General features: G+C 38.2%; 2 protein-coding genes across 2 annotated transcripts; one reads left to right on the top strand and one right to left on the bottom strand.

The window, feature by feature from the left end:
- Positions 1-1,309: 1,309 nt before the first annotated feature.
- Positions 1,310-9,276, bottom strand: pin4 (protein (peptidylprolyl cis/trans isomerase) NIMA-interacting, 4 (parvulin)). Its single transcript, XM_051650651.1, is given in 4 exon segments — positions 1,310-1,645; positions 7,157-7,276; positions 7,844-7,917; positions 8,301-9,276. Coding segments are annotated over 4 exon segments (390 nt in total). The 5' UTR covers positions 8,338-9,276; the 3' UTR covers positions 1,310-1,486.
- A 769-nt stretch (positions 9,277-10,045) lies between these two features.
- nek12 (NIMA-related kinase 12) lies at positions 10,046-11,500 on the top strand. The gene is given in 4 exon segments (XM_051650645.1): positions 10,046-10,507; positions 10,510-10,969; positions 10,972-11,124; positions 11,307-11,500. Coding segments are annotated over 4 exon segments (1,269 nt in total).
- The last annotated feature ends 4,362 nt before the right edge of the window (positions 11,501-15,862 follow it).

Here is a 15,862-nt window from a genome sequence, read left to right as displayed (position 1 = left end):
TAAAATTATAGACAGTGAAAAAAGGACACCACAGACATCGTATGGTTAGTGTTTCAAGATACTAATGTTACTCAGGAAGTAATAAAATTCTTCTTTGGTTTCTTAACTCACATATTGCGTTCTGAATCTGCATACACCTTTTGCATTCGCGGGTCAGTTTTGACTCGGTGGAATACAAGGTTATAAATCATTCATAAACCAATGGATTTCATCTAAAACAATAGTGCAAGTCATTAATAGGTTATAAACTGTCCAAACATGTAAAAAATATTGATATTTCTGGCATGTTAACTGACAAATATAAAAGTGTGAATATGCCTACAACAAAACCAGTGAGATACATGTGAAGACATTTTTTTTTTAAACATTTCTCTGAAATTTGATCTAACTATAACATAACATACAATTTATATTAACATTTAATGTGAGAACTACTAGTAATTTTAATGAATTTCATATTATAACTGCTCGATACAGTTTGGTGGTCAAAAGTTATGAAACCAATGTATTCTTTTTCAACTACATTTCATCAGAACAACTGTACAACTCAAGTATCCAAAATTAATACTTCTTTACTATGTTTTTAAGCAAAGTCTATTCTTTTTACTTGCATGAACTGCCGAATGTTGATCCGTGAGAATGCTGTAAGCTGGTTCAGCATCAGATGGCTGCAGAGTAAAATGTGAACAATTTCCTTTTTCAAGCCCTATTTAGACTAATATATATAGACCCCTTTAGACAGTAGTACCTTTGATTTAGTTTATTTGCTATGTTTGTTACATCTTTCATCTCTGTTATGTACAGGTACGTGTATGTGACTGTATGTGTATGTGTGCATACATGTTTATAAACAAGATGCAGTCCCAGTGAGAGACAGAAAAGTGTGTGAGAGTATGGGAGAGTATGGGAAAGAGACAAAATGTAAGTGAAGTGTATATAAGTAAAAATCTAATTCATAGATGTACAAAAAAAATCTACATAATATCAAGTGTAAAGCCACAATTGATGCCCGGGTCAAAATTGACCTGCAAACGCAAAAGATGTAAAAAAATTTAAATCTCTTAAAATTATTTAAAATCATTAAAACAATTAGTGTGTTTTTTGATAGTCTTGACAAAGTCACAAAATTTGGTTCCCACACTAAAAATGCTGTGGTATTTAAAAATGATTATCAACCACTCCAAAGTCAAAAATGACCCAAATGCAATAGGAGGGTTAAATAACCTACTACAGTATATCTTCTGCCTGTGAAAAGTGTCAGATATGTCAGAGTCAGATAGGCAACAAAAATAGTGAAAAAAACAACACATTCACCAAAGAGAGAGAAATTTTATTGGCTGATATTTACAAGATGATAAAAAAAAAGTTCTGAGAACTTCCAGGACTGCAGACTATATTGAAAATGCAATATGCACTGTGTTGTGGTAGGGTTTATTCAAATGGCATTGTAACACAACATCAAGCTGTTTAGTCCATTTAAGAGAGATCACTTTTTGCCTTCAACCATAATGATATGGTAGCCAAACTTTGTTTTCACAGGAGGATCCGTGTATACAGGTTTGTCCATAGTGCTGACAGGTAATGCAAACGCTGCATCCTGAAATGGTCCCACCATTGATCCTCTTGTCATCCAGCCAAGGTCACCCTGCCATACACAAACCAAAACTTTAAGCCATACAAGCCATGATTAAATTAAATCAATTAATTATTAAACAGTCTTCAGACTAGGATAATGATATTAATAGCAGGGCAGTACTAAAACATTAACGGACCAAAACTGTAAAACTGATGATGCATGAAGTTCTTAAAGGAAGATTCCACGTTCAATACAAGTTAAGCTCAATCAACAGCATTTGTAACAATGTTCAATACCACAAATATATAATTTAAACTCGTCCTTCGTTTTCTTTAAAAAAAAAAAAAAAAATCGAAGTTACAGTGAGACACTTACAATGGAAGTGAATGGGGCCAATTTTGGTAGGGTTTAAAGGCAGAAATGTGAAGCTTATAATTTTATAAAAGAATTTACATGAATTCTTCTGTTAAAACTTTTGTTTTATTTGAGCTGTAAAGTTGTTTAAATGATAATTTTTACAATAATTTTAGGGTTTGTTGACATGACATCGACATGCCAATGAAGCTGTAAAATTGGCTTTAAGTTTACACATAATAGGTTAGTAAGCAATTTGATCACACTAAAATCATGTTAACATATACTGTTTATCTCTTGTGGCTATACATTTGAAACAGTCAATATTTTAACGTTACGGATTGACCCCCATTCACTTTCATTGTAAGTGCCTCACTGGAACCAAGATTTTTGCTTTTTTTAAAAAAAAAAAAAAAAAAAAAGGAGGGGCAAGACAAAATACATTTTACATTGTAGTAATCAATATTATGCCACAAACGCTGCTGAGTGAGCCTAACTTGTTTTGAACCCGGAATATTCCTTTAAAGCCCTAAAGTTCAGAAACAGGCTCTTCAGTGTATTTTTTATTTTTGTTTTACTTCAAAGCACAATTCAAGTGATGAAACATGATACATAGGGTTAGGAGGGTTACTTTTTTAAATGTAATCCATTACAAATACTGATTACTTCAAAAATGTAATCAGTAGCTTAATCCAGTTACCTCAATAAGAACATAATGTAATCATATTACTTGTAGTTACTTTTTGATTGCCTCAAGATCACATATGTGAATAAAGTCAAGAGAAAAGCAATATGTTCACGAAGACTTTTAATCATACCTTCCGAATGCAAACAAACAGTGTTTGAGTAATGTAGCTATTATTATATATAAGAAAAACATGAAAAACAGGGACAGTGTCTCATTAATAGGAAAACAGAATATGTTAAAATGAACAACTCAGCATTTTTAACCAAATCAGGTGTGTCCTCTATCTGTTACAGAAAATGATTTATATTCTCATCAAGCAAATACAGTTAGAACAGATGCACTGAATTATGTAATAATTGGTTAACATTAATCAAAATCTGAACAGTATACCTCAGATTCAAAAACACTACCAGCTTAAATTCTGCCATTTATTGCAGTTAGCATGTAGGCTAATTGGCACTGACAATTCATTAACTTCCAACTGCAATAGGTAGATCACAGGCTATCTTCTTCATCATTATTATTATTATTACTATTAATGCCTTCAATGTCTGTCCTCTGCTTGCTCAAGATCCACAGTCAAACATCACCAGCTAACATTTATGGGTGATTTTATGTTTATGTTTAAGGAGGATATCAAATAAATAAATATTGTTTTAAAGAATAGATCGAAATACCTTTTTAGTGTCTTGACTGACTTTCTATGAGTTTTAAAATGTTACATTTGCAAGTATTTCTCCCTCACCCATACTTTTGAACTATTCTTAACAATACATTTATAAGTATTAAAATCAAGTAAATTATCCACCCCTATCACCTTCCTGAACACACAAAAAAAAGGTTGTTAAGGAAGAATTAGAAACGATGCTTGATATGGGTGTAACAGAAGAGTCGCACAGCAATTGGGCCAGCCTGGTGGTTCTGGTACCTAAGAGCGACAGGACGGTCCAGTTCTGTGTAGACTATCGCAAAAAGTGAATGCGGTGTCCAAATTTGACGCGTACCCAATGCCTCGGATTGCTGAATTGCTCGACCAGTTGAGCGCGGCTCAATTTTATTAGACACTGGATTTAACACAAGGGTTATTGGCAGATCCCTTAACTCCAATCTCCTGAGAAAAAAAATGGCTTTTTCCACACCGTTCGGCTTACACCAATTTGTGACCCTTCCGTTCAGTTTGTTCAGGGCCCTGGCCACGTTTCAACGTCTCATGGACAAAATTCTCAGACCCCATACAGCATATGCCACCACATGTTTAGATGATATTATTATCTACAGTAATGGCTGGTGGCGGCACATGCAACATCTGAGAGCTGTCCAGAGGTCGCTGCGATGGGCGGGGCTCATGACAACCCTAAGAAGTGCGCAATTGGGCGGGTGGAAGTTATGTATCTGGGGTTGCACTTGGCCCACGGGCAGGTGCGTCCCCAGATAAACAAAACCGCAGCGTTCGTGGCCTGTCCGAGGCCCAAGACCAAAGAGGTGAGACAGTTTCTGGGGCTGGCCGGCTACTACCGAAGTTTTGTGCCTATTTACTCTGAAGTCACCAGCCCGCTGACTGAACTTACTAGGAAGGGGGCCCACGATCCAATCCAGCGGACGGAGTCATGCTAACAGGCTTTCCTAAAAATAAAATCTGCGCTTTGTGGGGGGCCGCTTTTACACGCTGCTAATTTCTCTCTCCCCTTTATTTTGCAGACGGATGCATCTGACAGAGGGCTGGGGGCAGTGCTCTCGCAGGTGGTGGAGGTGGAGGGGGAGGAGCGACCGGTGCTGTACATTAGTCGTAAGCTCTCGCTGAAAAAGACTAAGTACAGCACCGCGGAGAAGGAGAGTCTGGTGATTAAGTGGGTCGTCCTCACTCTCCGCTACTACCTGCTGGGGCGGGCCTTCACTCTCTGTTCAGATCTTGCCCCACTCCAGTGGCTCCACCGCATGAAGGATACCAATGCACGGATCACCACGGATCACGGATCTTTCAAATTTGAGGTGATCCACAGACCAGGAGCGCAGATGGCTGTGGCTGAATTTCTCTCCAGAAATGGGGGGGGGGGGTTAGTTGGCAGGCCGGATGTTGTCCTGGCCTGAGTCGAGCGGTGGGTATATGTGGTGATGGGGGCGTGGGCGTGTGTCTGTCTGTGGGAGAGCGAGCGCAGTAAGGCTCGTCACCTGGGTTGTCATCTCTAACACCTGTTTCTTGCTGTAGTTATGGTGAAGGGAGACATAAAAAGGCGCACGAGAGAGAGAACAGAGAGAGAGACTGTACCTGTGTGTGCTTGATAGAAGCCTTTACTCGTTTGTGTGTGTGACTACTTGGCCACTGAGTGCCTTTTTGTTTATGTTTTATGAACGACGCTGAAGAGTAATTAAAATACTTGCACTGACAATTTGCTGCCTCCGGACTCCATTGCCCAGACAACGAACCTTCTACACTGTTGTCATTACAACATGAACGCATTTCAGAGAACAATTTTAGAGTTTCAACTGAAGTTAAGATGGAAATGAGAAGTCACACTAAAGTTTGGACAGTAGGCGTCTTGTGTACTGGAATACTGGCCGTTCGCCGGAGGTGGGTGGTCATTTCTCTGCTTTTATTCCTGCTCCCATGAAAACGATTGACAGACGGCAATATTAGGGAACACTTATGACTAATTTTAGGTATCCTGCTAACGTGATTTTAGTGTGGGTCTTACCTTTAAATAGTGATCGACCGATATGGTTTTTTTAATGGCCGATGCCAATATCCAGAGAGCAGGGTGGCCGACAGGCCGATACAAAGCCGATATAACACACAATTTAATATAGTAAATAACAAAAACATAAAATTGCTTATTTAGCACTATATTTACTCAATTTCACACAAAACTTTAACTTTGTAAAAAAGATTCTAAAAAAATAATATTGTATTTTAAATAGTACATAGCAGTTTCTTCTGATTTCTGTTTAGTCATCAAATTTTAATTATTAATATGCCCATGATGAAATGGTTAATATATTAGGAAGAAGGAAATGATTGTTCACACAGTAGTCCAGCAACCATGGATGGCATGTGCGCATTAACAATCGCATTTTCTAAAAAAATACAGAATCAAATCAATTTTACATACAGTGCATAGTAAATATGACATTTTGCACAAGCAGCAATCACCTGACATTTTAAATGGCCTGGATCGCCTGCTTGGACTGTCACGGACTGACCGTTGTGATTTGTGAATCAGAGGAACTTTTTATCCTGATCCAGAAGTTTTGATTCTGGCTGATAGAATTTGCGCTTCAGAGGAAGCTTTTAGATGAGTGTTCGACAGGAAGAAAACACTGGATTTTTGTGAGGTTTGTGAATTACATCTGCTTAAAATCTGCATATTTGCAGATGTATATAATAGAAGTTTTATTGATATTTGCCTTTTTATCATTAGACAAGACAGTTAAAAGTTACAGGGAACTGTTGAGGAGAGAGTGAGAATGAAACAGGCGAGCACTTTAACATTATGAGCTCAAATGCGTTTGCCGATGCGCTGATATGCAGACAGTTTAAAAGACAAGTGTGTTGCACACCGGTCTATTATTGTAGTAACACAATAATAGCAACACGTAACAACAAAATAATAATTAGCATGTAACAACAAAACAAACCGTGACTGGTCGTTTACATGTCTTAGTCGCTTCACATGCAAGCAGCCGATTCTCAGCGCCCTCAAGAAACAAATCGGCCAAAATGGGAAAATTTAACGGCCGATGCCGATAATTAAAAAATTATATCGATTATATCTGCAATATATCAGTTGTCCACTACCTTTAAATGCTTCTTGAAATTATATGATGGGTCCTTGGAAAATCACTTCATCTTCACAACTGGAAGGTAAATTGCACTGAACTGTAATGTTGTTTCCCTTTTCTCTATTGAAGAGACAAGAATGTCGGAATTTCCACAAAAATAATCATATTTCTCCAGTGGCCATTGCGATGAAACAGCCCTTAATCGTTTGACCTTGTTTGCCTCGAGAGCACAGTGTTGACGTGAGACAGATATTATTTGCGCATGCGACAGTAAGTGGCGCCAGATTCACGTGAGTCACGAGAGAACCAGAAGAGGTCTCCAGCACGCATCTAATCATATCTGTATTCTGTACTAAAGCAAGCAGCGGTCTTTATCATTTTATGTCAGGAGGATCTTTTTTTTTTATATAAAATACAAATTTTAATCCTGCTAGTAATCCCAATTTTTACCAAACGTAACTGTAATCTGAATATGTTGGCTTTTTATTAACTGTAATGGATTACAGTTACACAATTTTTGTATCCTGATTACGTAATGCCGTTACAAGTATTCTGTTACTACCCAAGCCTGATGATACAGTACTATAAACTGTATAGTACTTTAAATTTTGCTGCATGGCTAGTCCCTTGAATGCCATCTGCTGGTAAGAAACTAGTAGTAGCCATAGGAAGTACACAGTAATCAATTTCTATAAGCTCTTCTCACATCATGCAAGCTTCAGATCACTGCTACTGATCCACTGTTTATATGAAAAGCTTACTCCTTGTCTGGCTTTGTCCTCACTGTATTGTGTTGCAACCTCACTGAAGCGCATGCCAGCCTTGAGTTTCTCCATTGCCTCCATACACTTGCCATGCTTTTCACAGAGAATATGCCGAACCTAAAACAAGATTCAAAGAGTCCAAAAAAGGATTGACAATAGACTACATTCATGTAATTTTTATCTGAATTTAAAGGTGTACTCTGTAATTTTTATGTCATCTTGGACACTGACACCTATTGGCATGGATGTAGCATCATTCAAACACAATAGTTTTCAGTTACCGATGCCTATGAAATGTACTATTCACAGATAAATTTAATCCATGAGTAAATGTGTCCAGTAACAGGGTGGTTACTTAGTTTAAGTGAGTAGTATTTGACTGGTCATGTGATCCTAACATGGCAGCCCCCATGAGGGGACTCCTCCATATAGAATAAAACAGCTTTTAAAAGGTTACTGATATGACTGGAGTCTTAAATCTCATGCGAGTGCTCATGATTGTATACAAATGTTTTAAAAGTACAATTTATTTATTTTGGAATAAAAACCTTTTTTCCAAGTGGAAAAAAATGAATAAGTGCACCTTTAAGAGTGGCAACATGTCTTAACATCTTTCAGTAAAAGTGCTTTTCTGAGAAAACTCAGAACTGCTGAACTTTAACTACTTAATTTGTTTTTATTTACCTTTACTGCTGTACCTCCTTTCTGAGCCTTCTCCTTCTTATCACTGTCCCCACTGCCTGAGGCAGCAGCCCCTCCTGTAATATACACGTAGTTTATCGTCTAATTCAGAAATACCAATGCATACGTACATATTCAAGGTTCGGGCATTTTAAGAATACCACAAGTAGCGAATGACACATTTAGCCCCATTCTTCACACATTTCAAACTTCAGCTTGTTAAGGAAACTATGACCGAAACTTTACCACGAAAGTATTTTGTTGGGCTTAAGCGTGTAAAACAAGACAAAATCAGCTGAAATAAAGCAAACCAACATGTTAATATGTTAGCTGCAAACAGTGCAAGCTAGTAGCTACAAAAGAGTAATTTACGGTCACACTTTAAGCTGTACATTAAAATATGGTGTTATCTGGTAAATTAGACGCAATGTTTATTCAACATCATATACTTGTGTTTTACATTTAGCGCCTTTGCCACCCTTTCCTTTAGGTGGCATTTTCTATCTTCTCTTGTAGGATATGTTTCCTCTTGATTGTTGGCTAACTAGCACACACGAGATTCTCTCTCTCTCTCTCTCTCTCTCACACACACACACACAGATTCCCACGTGTTTAACCTGAAAATCCCACCGCTTTATTTCAGCAACACATTTCAACAATCAGTTATTTCAGTTAACACTACGTGATAAAGACGCATGCAGGTGCAATAATCGAAGCAGATGCAAAGAAATGATACAGATCATGTACAATTATAGCTTTGCGCAAATATGAGTGGAAAGGACGCGCTTGAATACACTGAAGAGGCATGAACGCTTTTCACTTTAGTGATAATCAAATTTGATTTATGGTGACGGCCAGAAGATGGGTTATATATTTTTTTATGTCAACTGCATCTTTTTATGTTAATAGTAAAATGTAAACAATTATAACTGCAAATTATATCGACAGGATTGTCAACGACGGAACTTTTGCACAAATATGACAAGCTAAGATGCTCTTGAACAATCTAAAGAACCCAGGGGGTCAGGCCAAAGTAGCTATAAAAAGGCAAGTCAGTCCACTCGGCGGCCATCTTTGCAACACTCCCGGGCAGGCATAAACAAGAGGCATAAAAGTACAAGTCTGCTTGAATGGGGAAAGATCAAAATCTCCAAAGCTTTTGGCCAAGATTACGAAGAAAATATTTAAAATGTCATCAGTAAAATATAACAACAGTAGTTCCATAAATTGTGCTTCTTCAGCTCAGATCACGCTAAAAATGCAATTTTTCAGGCTGGTTCAGCTCTTACGCATGCGCGTTATCGAGTTAATTGACAGGCGACATCTGTATGTAAAAGGTGAGGCGGGACTTCCTTTGCTACATTCGTTCTCCTGTTCATTTTAATACAAGTGAGCCGTCTCTGCTAAACTGTCTCCGGTCGTGCCTAAAAATGCAGAAGGTAAACCGGTTCTCGAAAGTCTCGCGAGAGTCGCAAACGACGTTCACACACTGTGTTTATCGTATTTATTTTGAGTCCCAGTCCACTGAAACTCTCCACTTACCCCTACCCCTAAAACTAACCTTAATCCTAAATCTAAACCTAACCTTAAACCTAACTATAATAACAGCGACAGAGACTCTTGCGGGACTTTGCGTGCCGGGGAATTACCTTCTAGGCACTCAGACCCTCAAGCAAAATATAATATGAAATCACTAACGTATTCTGTGCAATTAACTATTTTACAGTTATATTTTACATGGTACATTATTTGGTTTAATAGGGCAAGTTATCCGACTTGTTTCGAATCAAATTCCCATTTGTTGAAGCATCTGTTACCACCGTAACATGAAGACAACGCAGGGAGTTGGCTTCTGTTTCCAACGATGGACAACACGCCAAATGACAGCTTTTTCTTAAAATAAACGATTTAGATTCGTTTTGTCAATAAGGCATGGTGACCAAAAGGTAATAAAGATTTCAAAGATGTTTGTGTTCGAAAGCGTTGCTTCATCTGTCAGTTAGTTGGCAGAATAGTTTACATTAAGTTGATTTATTGGAAGCTCATAAAATCCTGACTGCCTACATGTTTGTTGTTTCCTTGTGAACAGTACTCGCTATTCCAGCGGACAAGTGGCCATAATCCGAATACTCAAGGGTACTTAAAATGTTCCTACTAATAGCAAGGGAATAAAGAGAATGCTTGGTGAACTAAGAGTGTAAAGACATGGAGAAATATAACAAAGTCCTTACTCTTGGCTGAGGAGGAGCAGGTGATGTGTTATTGATGAAAAATGTGGATAAAAAAAAAAAAAAGTATGCTGTCAAGAGAATACTTCTGGACAGTTCTCGAAAAACAAAGACCAAAGAAGTTGTGTTGCAAGAGGCAGGCATTCTCAGCAGCGTGAAGCTCCCTCATATTATAACATGGTTTGACACTTTCTTTGACTCAACTAATGACCATATTTACATTGTTATGGATTATTGTGATGGTGGAACACTTGATGTCCACATTAAAGAGCAAAAGGGTGGGTAATACTTTGCAGAATCCAAGAACTGGTTTGTGCAAGTCATCATGGTGGTCAGTTACATCCACTCTGAAAAGATCCTGCACAGAGATATCAAGCCTTCCAATGTGCTGTTAACCAAGAGAGGTGTGATTAAACTTGGGGATTTTGGAATATCAAAGGAATCATGAACCATACGCTTGATGTGGCATCTACCTGTGTGGGAACCCCCAGTTACCTGAATCCTGAACTCTGCCAGGAAGTCCCATACAGCACCAAATCTGACAAATGGGCTGTTGGCTGCCTACTGTATGAGCTCTGTGCCCTCGAACCAGCTTTTGAAGCCAAAAATCTCTTAAATCTGTTTTACAAGATCATAAAAGGGGAATACATCAAAGCTCCCGAGAAGTATTCCAAAGACATACATACATTAATTGAGAAAGTGTTGTCCTTGGTTCCAGAGAACAGACCGAGTGCAAGCAGCCTCCTTAGCATGACCTATGTGCAAGAAAATTTGGGAAAGTTTGTCACGCATCAAGAGAAAGAGCTGACGAAAGTTAATGCTGAATCCAGACCTCAAACAAAAGAAGAGTTTAACAATTAAATGCCATCTTTGGAAAGCAGAACAGACAGAGAACATGCCATACTGAGGAGGAAGTAGCCCATGAAGGAACGGAGTCTGATTATTCAGAGGACTTTGACGAACATGATAGCTTTACATACTCTGAGGATGTTTCAAGGGAAGATGTCTCCTCCAGCCCTGCAAATGTGGTTGAAGAGATGTTTGAAGAGTCTTGTGGTAAGAGAGTGGTTTAAAGACATTACAAAATAATATCTGCAATTTATTACTTTTATTATTAAAAACATTATGTCTCCAAGGCAATATGCATAGTTAGTCAGTGGTGTAAGCATGATCTCATATTGTTGCTGGCTTTTCCAATGATTTTGAGAAATGTAATTAGGATTCTTTTCTTTTGACAGTTGTGTCTGATGATAAGTACATCACAGACTATGCAGATAACTTTGAAGAAGTTGAGGATGACGACCTGGCAGAAGTGGTCTGCTGTGCCAGAGAAGTCATGAACTATGTCTCAGAGAATGATTCCTTTGAATTGGATCTTAGAGATGCTGACAGTTTCTCTGTCACAATGAAAGTGATGAGAGAGAAATACTAAACATGCACATACATTTTATTATGTGATTTTTTTCTTTGTTAAAATATTTTCTCCTATCCCAGCTTAAAGGAGTATTCCAGGTTCAATGCAAGTGGAGCTCAATCAACAGCATTTGTGGCATTATGTTGATTACCACAAAAATAACTTCGACTTTTCCCCATTTTCTTTAAAAAAAGCAAGAATCCCCGTAGTCACAACGTTTTTTATCTTAACACTAGGAGTTTTCCAAAGAGTTTCTAGCTTGGAGTTTTTGCTTACAACATATTCACAAAGATGCTAAAAGCAAGTTTTACTAAGGAAATCTTAAGATAAGCGTAAGGTGGATTTTATGTAGACCTCGAATAATGCAAAGAAAACAATAACATGGTTATAAAAAAGTTCATATTCATTTTTAAAAAACACAATACTAATGTTTTAACTTAAGAAGAGTTCAGAAATCAATATTTGGTGGATTAACACTGATTGTAAATCACAGCTTTCATGCACCTTCCCATGATCTCTACCAGTCTTTCACATTGCTGATGGGTAACTTTATGCCACTCCTGGCACAAAAATTCAAGCAGTTCAGCTTTGTTTGATGGCTTGTGTCCATCCATCTTCCTCTTGATCACATTCCTGGGGTTTTCAATGGGGTTCAGATATGGAGATTGGGCTGGCCATGACAGGGTCTTGATCCGGTGGTCCTCCATCCACACATTGATTGACCTGGCTGTGTGGCATGGAGCAATGTCCTGCTGGAAAAACCAATCCTCAGAGTTGAGGAACATTGTCAGAACAGAAGGAAACAAGTTTTCTTCCAGCATAACCTTGTATGTGGCTTGATTCATGCGTCCCTCACAAAGATGAATCTGCCCGATTCCAGCCTTGCTGAAGCACCCCCAGATCATCACCGATCCTCCACTAAATTTCACAGTGAGTGTGAGACACTGTGGCTTGTAGGCCTCTCCAGGTCTCCGTCCAACCATTAGACGAAAGGTGGAGGATCGGTGATGATCTGATTCCTTCCCTAATATTGTGTAGGTCCTCTTTGTGCCGCCAAAACAGCACCAACCCTCACCACAATTGTACAGAACTGTTAGCTGAGTTACCAGAGACTTTGTCAGTTCGAACCAGTCTGGCCATTCTCTGTTGACCTCTCCCATTAACAAGGCATTTCTGGCCACAGAACTGTCGCTCACTGGATGTTTTTTGTTTTTGGCACGATTCTGAGTAAATTCTAGAAACTGTTGTGCGTGTAAATCCCAGGAGAATCAGCAGTTACAGAAATACTCAAACCAGCCCATCTGGCACCAACAATCATGCCAAGGTCCAAATCACTGAGTTCACATTTTTTCCCCATTCTGATGGTTGATGTGAACATTAACTGAAGCTCCTGACCTGTATCTGCACTGCACTGCTGCCACATGATTGGCTGATTAGATAATCGCATGGATGATTGTTGGTGCCAGATGGGCTGTTTTGAGTATTTCTGTAAGTGCTGATCTCCTGGGATTTTCACACACAACAGTCTCTAGAATTTACTCCAAATGGTGCCAAAAACAAAAAACATCCAGTGAGCGGCAGTTCTGCGGATGGAAATGCCTTGTTGATGAGAGTGGCCAATAGAGAATGGCCAGACTGGTTCGAACTGATAAAGCCTACGGTAACTCAGATAACTGATCTGTACAATTGTGGTAAGAAGAATAGCATCTCAGAATGCTATTCTGAAATGCAGGTTTGCACTCTTTTGGCGGCACGAGGGGGACCTACACAATATCAGGCAGGTGGTTTTAATGTTGTGGCTGATCGGTGTATATATATATATATAGTCCTCAGGACGATTTCTAAGCTGTCGTGGGTTTAGTAGCTACTTTTAACGTTAAAATGCTTAATGAATTGCTCTTATATGATAATTTTACGAGTCCTAAAATTAGGAGTGACACGTCTCTAATATTTAAGGGTTGATCCTAAATTTCAGCATTTTTGTGAATACGGGCCCAGGAGCTACTTTTGACCTTAAGATTTTTTGTGAATACAGGCTCTGGGTGACAGTGAGGCACATACAGTGGAAGTGAATGAAGCCAATGCGTAAACATACTGTTTTAAAAGTATAGCCACAAAATGTAAACAGTATGCACACTGACATGATTTTAGTATTCTAAAATTGTTTAAACCTTTTCTTTATAAAGTTATATCTAATTTTACAACTTCATTGCCATGATGACGTAATTCTGTAAAACCCTGTAATACTGCAAAATTACGATTTAAACAACTTTACAGCTAAAATTATGCACAAGTTTTAACAGAAGAATTAATTTCTGTCTTTTAACCCTCCAAAAATTGGCCCCATTCACTTCCGTTGTCAGTGCCTCACTGTAACCTCGATTTTGGCTTTTTTTAAAGAAAAGGAAGGACGAGTCGAAAATTACATTTTGTGGTAATCAACATTATAGCCTGTCATATTGCTGTCAATTGAGATTAACATGAATTGAACACAGAATATTCCTTTAATATGCAGAGATAGCTGTAAGGACGCCATTTGGATTAAAAACACAGACCAGACCAGCCTATCATAGCAACATTGGCTCAATCAGTGGCTTGAGTTTGGGGCAGGACTATCTGTTTGACAAGGGAATGTTCGGTAAACCGGGTATACTTAACCATTAAGGTTAAAGTAAACTTCAAACTTAAATAATGCTGTTTTCCTTTGTGTTTTTATAGAGGGAGCCTCAGTTTATGAGGAAATCAGTGAGCACTTTTTGAATGGCCTTATGCCAGAAGATCTGTAGCCACAGTTCCAGCACATGATCGGGACAGAGCATCTTGAGACCTGTTACCTCATATTCAACCTTGACCTGGAGACACCGTGCTAAATAATGTGTGTTCAATGTGTGAAATAAATTTTCCATGTATTGAGAGTCAGATGTAGATCATACAATTGTATAACAACCCCAGCAAATGCTGGAATTGTAGTATAGTGAGTATTTTAAAATCAACATGTTGTATTACTGTATGTATTTAATCATACATGGATTATAATTGTATAGTGTAATAGTGTGCTCTTATAGATATTTATCATCAACAGAATCTTCTTTTGCACCAAGAATTTATAGTCTATGTTTAGTGTTCATTCAACACTCTATTGAAAGGGTTTCCTTATATAACCAGTAGGTGACACTATAGTCAGAAAATGTGTATTTTGGTTCTACATAACCATTTCAAAAAATGAATTCATGGTTTCCCATCATAGGGACCTGACTTTAAGAACTACCCCCTTTCGAAGTTAACCCAGTTCTCTGATTTTTTCACAAATAATCATTCAACATATCCATTAAACAATTTCTGTAAATGTGAATAGGGCCATAGCATGGTATTCTGGGCCACCTGACTGCATATTGCTCTTTGCCCCTTTCCTATTAAAAAAGGAACGTTTATAATTTGTTGTGGGGCCCCCTAGAACTATGGGCACCAAGAATCATTAACACCTTTCACCCCACTAGCTACAGCCCTGAATGTTAAAGCAGTTGAGAATATCACATGAACACGGGCTTGATTGCCTGCTGTGTTTTCACTCCTCTAATAAAATGTAAAACAGGAACCAGAACACATTTTCTGAATTTAAAAATTCATGGTCCACAGCTGCTGTTCTGTTCCACACAAGGCGTTTTCCCTCAAACTTGTCCAGATTATTCCAACAGGGGATTAGTCAGTTTAGTAGAGAAACTAAACTCATAACAGTACGAATGACCCTCATATTATATTGAATTTAAGTATGTTCACAGTCAACCTCCAGAGAAAAGTCTGTTCAGTAATCAAGTGAGCATTAACATGGAAATCCACATAATTTATCCTTAGGCATCATTTAGGCAGTAAAATGCAAATGAAAACAAGGTAAACTGTACTTAATGGCAATAGTTCTACCCATTACAGAAAATAGTTATTTATTTCACTCATAGATGGTCTCCTTGTTTCAATATCTAAAGCCTATCGATTTCTTTATACTCTGAGACAGACTCACTAATAAATTGCTTCAGTCTCAAATAGTTTTTGTCTTAGCTTCCATAGGTATCCATATACAGTAGGCTCTATGCGAATGCAAAGAACAAACTGTGACCACAAAATCCTAGCTGGCCATGTTGATTTCACAACCAGTCTGTGTTTTTATAGATGGAGTGGAATAAACAGATGTATAATACTTCAAACCTGAAATGAAGTCCCATACAGAACAAACCTCAAAACCTGTACTTCACTTGAACCCAAGACAGAGTAGGTTGGCACTAAAAAGAAAAACAACACTGGACATTAAAAATTTACATTCAATCCCACAAAATACAGCTCTTTTTCCAGGTTACATTCTGGTGAGAGAGAGAGCAAAACACTTGC

Source organism: Myxocyprinus asiaticus, chromosome 22 (genome assembly GCF_019703515.2).
Source record: "Myxocyprinus asiaticus isolate MX2 ecotype Aquarium Trade chromosome 22, UBuf_Myxa_2, whole genome shotgun sequence".
Taxonomy (NCBI): domain Eukaryota; kingdom Metazoa; phylum Chordata; class Actinopteri; order Cypriniformes; family Catostomidae; genus Myxocyprinus; species Myxocyprinus asiaticus.
This window is presented reverse-complemented; position numbering and strand designations above follow the sequence as displayed.